This window comes from Microtus ochrogaster, unplaced genomic scaffold (assembly GCF_000317375.1).
Source record: "Microtus ochrogaster isolate Prairie Vole_2 unplaced genomic scaffold, MicOch1.0 UNK43, whole genome shotgun sequence".
Classification (NCBI taxonomy): domain Eukaryota; kingdom Metazoa; phylum Chordata; class Mammalia; order Rodentia; family Cricetidae; genus Microtus; species Microtus ochrogaster.
In genome coordinates, this window is record NW_004949141.1 from 1,494,861 (window position 1) to 1,506,922 (window position 12,062).

At 40.7% G+C, this 12,062-nt stretch overlaps 1 protein-coding gene across 1 annotated transcript in view; it reads right to left on the reverse strand.

The window, feature by feature from the left end:
• The window catches only part of Parl (presenilin associated rhomboid like), a 33,241-nt gene that overhangs the window by 15,501 nt on the left and 5,678 nt on the right, over positions 1-12,062 (reverse strand). Inside the window, exons 2-4 of the mRNA XM_005368935.2 lie at positions 8,268-8,463; positions 7,547-7,687; positions 3,014-3,062 (exon numbers count right to left, since the gene is read on the reverse strand). Coding sequence (XP_005368992.1) covers positions 3,014-3,062; positions 7,547-7,687; positions 8,268-8,463 — 386 coding nt within the window. The remainder of the gene's footprint in view (positions 1-3,013; positions 3,063-7,546; positions 7,688-8,267; positions 8,464-12,062) is intronic.

The following is a 12,062-nucleotide window of genomic DNA, read 5'->3' on the forward strand; positions in this document are numbered from 1 at the left end:
GCGTGCGACAACACCACCCGGCTCTAGCTCAAATCTTATATAATAAATAACTGACTTAACCAAGTCAGGAGAGAAAAGTAACTACAATTATCTAGTCTTCAACCCCATCAAAGATCCGAGAAGGGAAATAATATACAGCCATGAATATATATGTGGAGGCCAGAAGATCGTGGACCTTGCTGGCCAGTCTAGTAAAATCATTGAGTTTCCAGTTTAGTGGAAAGCGACCAAAGATGACACTGCATATGCCTCCAACTTCACCCACACATGCACACATTCACCCATACAAAATGAATGAATAAAATTAATAAAACATAAAAAGTACAAGGATTCTAGGATAGAATTCTAATTTTTAATTAGCACTCAACTGATTTTAAGATATGGGGTTATATTATGTAACTCAGGCTAAGCTAAAACTCAACATAATCCTTTAGCTTAACTCCTAGAGTGCATGTGCGCCTCCCCCCCCTCTCTCTCTTTCTCTCTCTCTCCTCCCTCCCTACCCAACTCCGTGTGTGTGTGTGTGTGTGTGTGTGTGTGTGTGTGTGTGTGTGTGTGTAAAGTAGTCTAGGCTAGTCTTGCATCACTAGGTAGTCAATCACGACCTGATCCTCTGCCTCCACCTTCCCAGTGCTAGGCAGACACTACCACTCATGAGTATTTGCAGTTTAAGAATCGGCCTCAGGTCTCTGTGAAAGCTAGGTGAGCATTCTACCAACTAACCTACATCTCCAGTGCCTGACATTTTTTAAAGATTTGTATTATCTTTAACTACATGAATGTGGGTATGTGCACACACAGAGCAGCTGCAGCCCTGTGGAACTGGAATTACAGGTAGGTGTAAGCCACTGGATGTGGGTGTTGGGAACCAAATTCATTTTATCTGAAGAGCAGTAAGTAATCTTAACTACTGAACCATCTCTCCAGCTCTAACTTCTTTTAATTAACTATTTACTGACATGGAAAAATTTGGAACAGACCAGGCTAGCTTGAATTCAGAGATCTTCCTGAAAAGGTGTGGACCACCATGCCCAGCTGAGAAACAGTTTTAAAGTTTGAGCCCAGGCCTTATCATAAATATATGGGAGAAAACCTATGGTCCTGGAACACAAAACATAGCAAGCAACTCTGAAATGCAATAAAAATGCTGAAGGAGGGCTGAGATGGCTGTGCTGGCTGTTAAACCTGGTAGCCTGAGTTCAACCCCTGGGTCACACCAGTTTAACAACTCCTGGTAGTTGTCCTCTGACCTCAGCATAGGCATTCTGTGTCATACACACACCTCACACACACACACAAATAAATAGATGTAATTTTGAAAAAAAATATTGCTACCTAAGGAAATGCTGTTAATTTTGGTTGTTTTTTGAAAACAGGCAAACAAAACTTATTAATCTCGGTGGAAACAGACATGCTTCTCTATAGAGCTACCTCTGAAGTGACTGTATTTATTAAAATCACAGTGCCTAATACGTTCTACAACCTTGACTATGGCAACTTGAAAAGCCTTACTTGGCTGATTCAGGGTCTGCTGCTACTGTGTACACAGTACAGGCTAATCTCACTGTTGTCCTCAAGATGCTTACATTTACCTTCAAGGTAGCTGGTGTCATTTATGAAAAAAAAAAGCAATGAATTCAGAAAAACAAAAGTGCTTTCTAAAGAAACCATATCAATCACATCACATCAGGTTCCAATAAGGTGAGGAAAAATTAACCTTATAGAAGAAAAATTAACCTCATATAGAAGAAAAGTCTAAATTAAGAAATGTAAACATGCTTTTATCTACCAAGAAGTTAAAAGAAACAGGGTACCAATAAGTCTAACCCTGTTTGAGAGTAATTAGTACCCGGCTACTCTCTAGAAATCATGTTTACTACTTATGTAGCTGTACAGAACTTACAAATCCATTTCTTTAAGTTTTTAAGTCCACAAAATATCATAAAGCTACTACATTAAAAAGTCAGATGTGTCTTTCCATAAAAATGTAGAGAGGAAGCAAGTGTGTGGTGGTCCACACCTATAATCCCAGTCCTCAAGAGGCAGAGGAGAGGCAGGCAGATCTCTGAATTCCAGGACAGTGTGATCTACAGATTCTGTCTTTTCACCCCTCAAATCAGGGGTGCAAAGAAAAAGAACAAAATGAAATCCCCATGGTTGCATGAATTACATGACTGCATGCTCACATTTAAGGGAACCTTTTGAACATGAGTTAATAGGCAGGAAGGTGGACTTGGTTTAAAACTAACCTCTATTTTACTAGCAGTTTGACTTCAAAAAGTTCTTTTTCACACATTTTATACATGAATAAAATTCTCAAACAACTAAAGAGGACAGAAAACTTCATTCTCTAGAAGCCAGTCTCCTCACCTACAAAACAGAAACAACTTCGTTGCAGCTCAGAAAGTAGAGACCCCTGGGTCTTGAGCAATGTCTCCTTTGGTTTCTTTCTTGTTTTCTGTATTCAGTGCTGGCCTCAAACCTTTTATATTCCCTTAAACTTATGATCCTCTGCCTCCACCTCCCAAATGCTAGGATTACAAGCATGTGCCACTTTTCTGAGTCTGTGCAGAGCTGCAGCTGGACCAGGGCCTTGCTAGGCAAGAACTCTACCAACTATGCTATATCCCAGCATTCTTCCACCTTCTTTAATGGGGAATTACAAGTACCCATAAATATTTACAAGCAGTACTGTTTATCTGGTTGATATCATGCTATATACAAACTAGGAAAGTGATCCAGGACATCTTGAAAACATTTATCCAGACTTTGATAATGCCTTGCTATATAACACAAACTGATCTTGATCTTCCTGTCCTTCTACTACCAACGTGGGCCCTCATGCCCACCTCCACACTACTTTGCACTATCACAGAGGTATGTAGGTACAGAGACGCCCTGTCTTCTAAGGCACCAGTGAGCACGGTATGGAAGCCATTGCCTGTGACATACTGTACCTTTCGTTCTGATTTCTCTTCCCTTGAATGGCTAAAACGTGTAAGCTAACACAAACCTGTCACAGTCCGCTGGCCATCACTTAGGCTATTCCACCACTTGTTAATCTAAAACAGAAGGAAAATTGCATATAACTCTATGTGAAACACTTCAGACTAAGGGGAAAGGCGGGTGCTTTTTCTTAGGACTGAACTATTTAAGAAAAAGAATTCCCTATCAAATGAAACGTTTTTCTTGTATTACATACTCCAGAACTCTTTAAAATAATAGTGGCTGTGACCAAGAAACCTGTCAAGCCCAATTTATCAACCTCTATGAAGCCTTTGGTCATAACATTGTTTCTCAATTTTAACTTGGAGGACCAGAAACCTCTTTAACAGTATTAATTTCATGTCTCCTAAGCATCGCGATCTTTTACAATTTTTAGAGAAAAAGTTTACTGTCCTTGATAAGTAACTAATTTCATCCAATTTCAGCATCTCCCTTGTTGTTCCCACATAATAGTCATTTTAACATTCTTCCTACTGAAAAAGTCTTTTAACAATTCCCTAATTATAGGTATAAATATAAATGATTAACTACAGGGAAAAAAGAGCTAAATACTGAAAAATGCTGTGAAAAACACAATAATGAATGCAGTACAGAAAACAGTTACACATAAAACTGATAATTCAATGATAGAATAAGAATGTGTTGCAAGCCGGGCGATGGTGGCGCATGCCTTTAATCCCAGCACTCGGGAGGCAGAGACAGGCAGATCTCTGTGAGTTCGAGGCCAGCCTGGTGTACAAGAGTTAGTTCCAGGATAGGCTCCAAAGCCAGAGAAACCCTGTCTCGAAAAACGAAAAAAAAAAAAAAAGAATGTGTTGCAAGGTACAAGACTACAAAAAATTAATTAAAGATTCAAATCAACCTTATACTATCTGCTGTTTTAAGATGACAGCTGGCTCTGTGCTGTGGGGAAATGTCTAAGTCTGCGCCAGCATCTGTGTCCTCTTGACAGCATGTTTTATACTCAGACACTCTGCAGAGTCACTGCTCAGACATCCATTTCTAACTCCGAGTGCCGCCAGAATGCAGTAATTAAGGCTAGCTAGCAGCACTGTCATGAGGCCTACCGAGAGACAAGCACAGAGCCACACTAGAAGTAGGAGCTAAGGTCCTATCGAGTTTAAAATTGCTAACTAAGAGCTGTCAGTGGTGGCAAAGGCTTTAATCTAGCACATGGGAAGCAGAGGCAGGCGGATCTCTGAGAATTTCAAGTCAGCCTGGTTTACATAGTGAATTTCAGGACAGTGTGGACTATACAATGAGACTCTAACTCAAATAAATAAATAAATAAATAAACAAACAAACAAACCTAATTTTTAAAAAACAAAAAATCTAAGAAACTGGAGAAAAGGCTCAGTGGGCAAGAGCACTTGCTTCAAAATTATGAGGATTGAAGTTTATATCCCAAACTTTTGTAAAAAGTTTCAAAATATCCAACATACACTGCTGGCCTCTGCCACCTCCCCCAACACACATACACACACACGCACACACACATGTACACATGTACACATACACACAAGATGTGTATCTTAAAATAAAAAATAAAAAAATAAGAAAAAAGTTACAACTACGTGCTAGGCATGGTGTCAAGGCTGAGGCAAAAGAAACACTTAAGCCCAGGAGCTGGTGGTAAGCCTGAACATCAGGGCAAAACCCATCTCAAAACATCAGGAAAGGGCTGGAGGACTGCTCAATGTGTAAGAGCACCAGCTGCTCTTAAAAAGGAACTGTGTTCAATTCCCAGCACCCACAGGGTGGCTTATAACCACTGGAACTTGGGTTCCAGGGCATCCAGTGTCCTCTTCTGACTTCTGTGAGCACCAGGCATGAACATGGTGCATACACATACACGCAAGCAAGGCATTCATACACATAAAATAAACTAAATCTTCAAAACATAAAATTTATCTGTAATTTTCACTAAAATTGTCATTTTATTTAAAGAGTCAGTCTCATTGTTGAAGCCTAACTGTCCTGACACTCAGAGATTGCCTGCCTCTGCCATCGCACCTGGGGCCACATTTTTAATGCAGCAATATCACTCACTTCAGAAAACAAGAAAGAACTTACATTTTCAGAATAGGCTTTGAAATATTTAGGGACTAAATACGCTGATGGCTTCTTCCCAATGCTCTAGTAAGGGAAGGGAAAGGATGTGCTGGGAACTGTTTGACAAGCAGGCTGCATTACACCAGCCTCTCTGCTTCTCGACCTGAAATGCTTCCATGTCTAAGATGTGTGAGAAAGAACTATTCTAGAATTTGTGGTGTGCCTGGCATGCACAGTCCTGAGCTCCGTAGCAGGACACAGAAAACAATTTGCTAGTTCACACGTATCAGCACAGCTCTTGGGAAGTAGAGGCAAGAGGATTAGAAATTCAAAGTCATCCTTGTACACATAACAAATTCAAGGCCAGGCTGAGCTCATATTTGACATCTTGTTTCAAAAACAATGCTAATTTTGAAACTGAGCCAGACGTTCATATGAAAAGTCAAGACTGAAAAGGAACGGCACCCTAGTTTGCATGTGATTCCATTTCTGTAACTGTAACTGTGCGAGTCCCCAGAGCTGCATGTACAGTGGTGCAGACAGGTTTCTAAGAATCTGCTTTCTAACTAGGAGCTTGCTCTGTTGTTGAAGCTTTCCTCAAATTCCCAGACTCAGAAATCTCCAGGTACCGGGGACAAAGGCCCAAGCAACCATGCCAGGCCAGGACTTCATCTTTCATCTTGTACCCATAACTGTTTTTCTTTAATAAACATAGATTTTAATGCAATAATCTACCTACCATTGTTTAACTATTATTAAAAAGAGAGCTACGTTTGGATTAAGGTTTTATATACGTATCACCTATAATTTTCAGGAAAGAATTTAAAGAACCATGGAGACGGTCAGGAGTGAGCATACTTGCTGGTCTTGAGTTCAGTTCCCAGCACTCACAGCAGGAGCAGTTCACACTCCTCTGAAACTCCAGCTCCAAAGGATCTAATTCCCCCTCTAGCTTTCTTGGGCACCTGCAAATATGTGGCATACACACACATAAGCAAAAATAAATCTTTTGGGGGTTGGAGAAATGCGGCAGCAGATAAAACACTGCTTTTCCACATGGTGGGTCACAACCATCTGTAACTCTACTTCCACGGGAATCCAGAACCACTCTTTTTCTGAGCTCTGAAGACACTGGATGCACATGTTGCACAGAAACAGATGCAGATAAAACAAAACACACTTTAGAAAAAAAACAAATTTAAGAGCCCAACAAACAAAGAAAAAGTAGATGCTTTGCTGAGCCTGTACAAGGCCCTGAGTTCAAGGCTGAGCAGGTGGGGAGTATGAAGCTTGAAAACAAATGGATGTGGAGGGGCTGCAAGATGGCTCAGTGGTTACAATGGCTTGGGGATTGGCTTGTCTTCCAAAGGACCTGGGTTATTCCCAGCACCCACATGGCAGCTCACAACTGTCCATGACTCTGGTTCCAAGGAATCTGGCATCCTCAAACAGACATACATCAGACAAAATCCCCAATGTACATAAAAAATAAATCTTAAAAAACAAATGGATGTGGAATTAAGTATGCTATCAATGGCCTCAGTACCCAGTATGTATTGACAAGTAAAATACTGCATCTAGAAATTTTTTTGAGAATTCAGTTAAGAGGAAAGAAAACCATCAGCTTCATACAAAGTAAATACAACTCTACAAGCTCTAAATTTGCATCTCTTTCTGGCATCCCATCCCAAACACAGTTAGGACATAAAGCAATGGGAAATTAGCAGTCCATAAACAGCACACCAGAGCAGCTGTAAAATCCACTGGATGGCTGTCTACAAGGCCCACAGGCACGCGCGCATGTGTGTGCGTGTGTACACATATACACACATACATACATACATATGTTTTTCAATCTCTGTGATCTTGTTACAAACTACTTTAGCAGGGTAAAGAAAGTACGAACTGGCTACTACAGCAGGGCTAGAAAAGAGCCCCTGAACCTTTAACTCTCTGTGGTGACTCTGACACACGCAGGTTGAAGGACAATCTTGTGATTGTGTCAATTACAACATTGCCAGACATGCATTAGTAAATACCTACTGTGCTTAAAGACACAAAAGAATGCTATGTTATCAACTTCACATCTGTGGGTGGAATGCTGACATTAAGTAAGAATGCCTTCTAGAGCCAGACGTCAGTAGGGACAAGACAGCCAACCTGAGTTCGAGCCCCAGAACCCACTATAAAAAGCTGGGCATGGTAGCACATGCCTTTATTCACAGCATTTGGGAGGCAGAGGTGGGTGGATCTCGAGTTTCAGGCTAGGCAGGACTATAGAATGAGACCTTGCATCAAAAAAAAAAAAAAAAAAAACCAAACAACGTTCTGTAACCACCATTTTAATACCATGTCACTCACCCCCACCTTTTTTCCAACACACACAACAATAAACGTTTAAAAACTAAATAGAAAAAGAATACTTTCTAAATAATCATACTCTTAAACTGTGGTTAGCTAGGATAAAGAAAGCAAGGTTTATTCTCACCTCCTTTCTGAGGTCTCCTTCCTTCTGCGGTCGTATGCTATCCAACCAGTCAGCTTTTATACCATCAAAATAACTCTGGACCCTGGATTTCAATGATTCATATTGCCAAATAGCAGCTGATCCAAATGCACAACCTGTGAACTAGAGAAAATATTTAAATACTCTGAAAAGGAAACACATTTCTAGACAGTATTCCACCTAGCACAGTAGCCTACCGTGCTCCTTTATTTATTTTATTTTACTTAATTAGTTTTATTTATTTTATATTTTTTTTCGAGACAGGGTTTCTCTATAGTTTTTGGGGCCTGTCCTGGAACTAGCTCTTGTAGACCAGGCTGGCCTCGAACTCACAGAAATCCACCTGCTTCTGCCTCCTGAGTGCTGGGATTAAAGGCGTGCACCACCACCACCAGGCCCTGTGCTCCTTTATTAACGTCAGGCATCCAGGCCTATTTCTACCCACAGCTCTCCAGATAAATAAAATACCAACTTAGTGCCACCTAAAATGCTATATGAAACAGGAAGCCCAGAACTGTCTTCCTCAAGGCTCATGTAATAGGTCTGAATTCTGAAAGCAATTATTGGATTCATTCTTTAATCTGAATCCCCAGGCCAGTTTCCTAGTCCCACTGAGTCCCGCCCATCTGTTCTTACAGAAACCCACCCAGGGCAGTACTTGAATACAAAGCTAGCAGGAAGCTAGGAAAATATGAGCTCTTACCCCAACAGTGAAGAAAAAGGGCTTCACAAGAGTCCGTATAGGGTAGGGGGAAGGGTAAAAGACTGTCTCTTCCAGAGGCGGGATCAAGGCGCTTCTCTTATAGGCTTCCCTACTTGACCCCGTGTCTGATCTTCGAGGTTCAACCTTCCTTGGTGCTTTTCTAAATCCACATTTTTGCTGAAGAAGGAAGTTATACCTGTGGAGGGCAGGTAGGAACCTGGTTGAAACAGTGCGGCTCACAGACAATCCCTAGGAGCCTCCTCTGGCCTGGGTCGCCATCATCTCACTTTATTTTCACAGCAATCCAACAACAGCAAAGATCTCAACTAGGTGTCTATTTTCCCAACATATTTTTATTATGAGAAATTCACATAATGCCCCCGATCACATTCACCTCCCCATTTTACCATGTCACCCCACCCACCTCCCTTGCCACCTACCCCAAAGGAAAAAAAAGAAAAAGAAAAAATGTCAAGTCCAATTTGTGTTGCCCATATACCTACCCACTGGAGCGGCCAGCCTCTTGAAGAAAGCGGAGTCCTTCCCTACCCCAACCCCTGCCAGAAGCCATCAACTGTGAAGAGCTACATCAAGGAGTCACCCTAATCCTCCCGGGAACACCACTGGGCTTTACTTTATAAAATCAGAAAAAGAATTCCTCTAGTCTCCATATGGATTGTTGTCTGAGAAAAAAACTACAGAAGTTGTAAACGATTTCTTTGTGTTTCTATTTTACTTTTTGAGCATGTCCTCATACCCACCCCCCAGGGTTGGAGGTCTCTCCTACCTAGTAGAACCATAAACTGTCAGCTTCAATACATATAAAATAACTGTTTGTTTCAATTTTGGTTAGTTTCCAAGAGAAACATTCCTTGCAACGGTAACTGTTTCATTTGATGAGTACTGATCATTAGAAGTGATAAATTCCTCCCACCTCTTCTCTTATTTCACTGTTTTAGGGACACCAACCACATTCAAAAACGATCTTGCTGTTTGAGTACTTTTAACTTGGCCTTCTCAAAGCATCTGACACTACTAACCACAGCCCCCAGGCCCAGCTTCTGTGTGTCTGTGTGCTCTACTCTTCAAACTGATGGTTCATACTGATGGTTCTTTTCCTGAGCTCCTTAGTAGTAGATGTGCATGCACTCAAAGGCTCTAAATTCCTTTATCTATGCAAACTCAATCATGAGAGTTCCTGAAGTGCACTTTTCTTTTGCTCTTATTCTCATCACACCCTAAACAAGAGGCTAAGGAATAGTGTGTTCCTGACTAGCCCAGACTACACTTGAAGGCCCTAGTTTTGTTAGAAAGAAAAGAGAGACAGGGAGGGAGGGAGGAAAGAAGGAAATGGGGGGACTGAGATATAGGTCAGTAGACCACTTGACTAACATGCATGCGGGCTTGGGTTCAATCCCCAACATAGTACAAACCAGGAATAGTAGCACACACCTGTAATCCCAGCAAACAAGAAATGGAGGGAGGCAGAACTGCTACATATGGAGTCTGAGGACACTCTGAGCTTTGTAAGACTGTGTCTCAAACAAACAAAGCTTTTTGTTCCTAGTCTAGTTCCCTCCTTCATGCCTGGATTACATTTAAGAATTGGATTTCAGAGGATTATCCATTCATTCAACCAATGCTAAGGCTGCTCTAAATAACTCTAAACTCCCTTCAATGACAGTTATCAGTCTGATGAGCAAACACCATTGAACAGCCAACCCCATTTCCCATTTTTCCAGTTTTCGGTATGCTATATGTGTCAAATCATTCAGAATTTTGGCTAACTGAAACCTGAATACACATCCCTAGTTTCTGTTTGTCTGCCTGTCTCTCTGTCTCTGTCTCTCTCTCTCTTTCACACACACACACACCTCTCTCCTACTGGCTTGAATAAGGAACACCTAAAGCCAAGAGAAAGGTCAAAGGAATTCACACTTAAACCTTACCATTTTCAAACTACAGAGTCAAGACAGCAGCTACTTCCCTCAAAACACCTTAGATAAGTAACTGCTATTTATCTAAACCACCATCAGTTTTATAGTGAAATGCACACCTAAGTGATGTTTTAAAGCTTGTTTTAAATTTAATTATATGGATAAGTGCTTTGTCTACATGTATGTCTGTGCAACTCATGCATACCTGGTACCTGTGGAAGCCAGAAGACTAACAGATTTCTAGGGCTGGCATAAAGGTAATATGTGAACCACCCACCATGTGGGTGTTGGGAATTGAATCTGAGTCCTCTAGAAGAATATCCAGGGCTCTTAACCACTAAGCCATCTCTCTCATCCCAAAAGCTTTATGTGTATGGATGTTTTGCCTGTATGTATGTTTGCATACTACTGCATGCCTGATGCCAGCAGAGACCTGGAGAGGGTTTTGTATCCCCTGGAACTGGAGTTGCAGACAGTTGTGAGAAGTCACATGGGTGCTGGAAATCAAACCCAGGTCCTTTGCAAGAGCAGTGAGTGCTCTTAACTGCTGAGCTATCTCTCTAAAACCCAATGATTTTAAAGAGCGAAAGTAGATCTAATAAATAAAGCAACAAGTAATCAAAACATGTAATGTCACTTTGGACCAAACCAAAGGATCATTACCAGAATGTATTAATTATACAGACCTAAAGTTGTAGTCCAATACTGTTGAGTTCTTACCAGAACAGGAATTAAGAATATGAATTCAACAGTTTAAACTTATCGACTATTCTTTCTCCTTTTAAGATAGGGTCTCATGTGGCTTAGGATGGTGGTTCTTTAATTCTTGACCCCTGAGTCTCGGACTCCTGAGTACTAGATTACAGACTTGTACCACTATACCCAAAAAAAGTCAATTCGAATAAAAAATTACTTCTGCATCTCATCAATCATTTAAAATTCTGAAGTTTGAAAATTACACTGAAACTCTAAAGCAGAGACATTTAGTTTTATTCATTCAGATGAATACATAAGGTGAAAAATTATGAGGAAAACTGGAATCGAGGAAGTTTTTTTAATGTTTCTGTCTATGTGTATTTGCGTGTTTTACCTACATGTGTGTCTGTATATGTACATGTTTGGTGCCTGAGGAACCTAGAGATGTCAGATCCCCTGAAACTGGAGTTAGACAGTTGTGAGCTGCCATTTGAGTGTTGGGAACTGAACCTGGGTCCTCTAGAAGAGCAGCCAGTGCCCTTAACTGCTAAGTTACCTCTCAAGCCCCAAGGTATAACTTTAAATAGAAAACTCATATGCATGTATTGTTTGTTGGCTAAATGATGAGGTTAAAAGTAATTAATATAAATTACTTGTAAGCATGTGAGTATAGATACAACTTATACATACATACAGGTTGGTACTGTTACATTTATTAACAAAGCTGAGAAGAAATAGCCTAATACTCAGAGAAATATGTCTAGACATGGTTGATAAGAATCATTCTACTTAAAAACAGGTTTTGGAGTTTTGGGAGGAAATTCTACAAATCCTCCCCACTTTGTGTTTTGTGTTTGAGACAGTTTTGCTATGTAGCTTTCTTTGGCTGGCCAGGAAGCTATGTAGACATACATAGCTAGCCTTAAATTTGCAGGGATCCTCTTCCTGGGTGCTGGAATCACTGTCATGAGCTACCATGCCTGGCTCCATATCAACCCTTGAAGGCCGAGATTATTTTCCTCAAACACATATTGAGTTAACAGACAGTGAAAACAATAGGCCTGATTTACTACTTTGTGGAGTATCTTACCTAACTTTTCTTAAAGACTGTCATTTAAACCTAACAAAACTACACCCACAGAGGTGTGATGGAGGAAGGCCA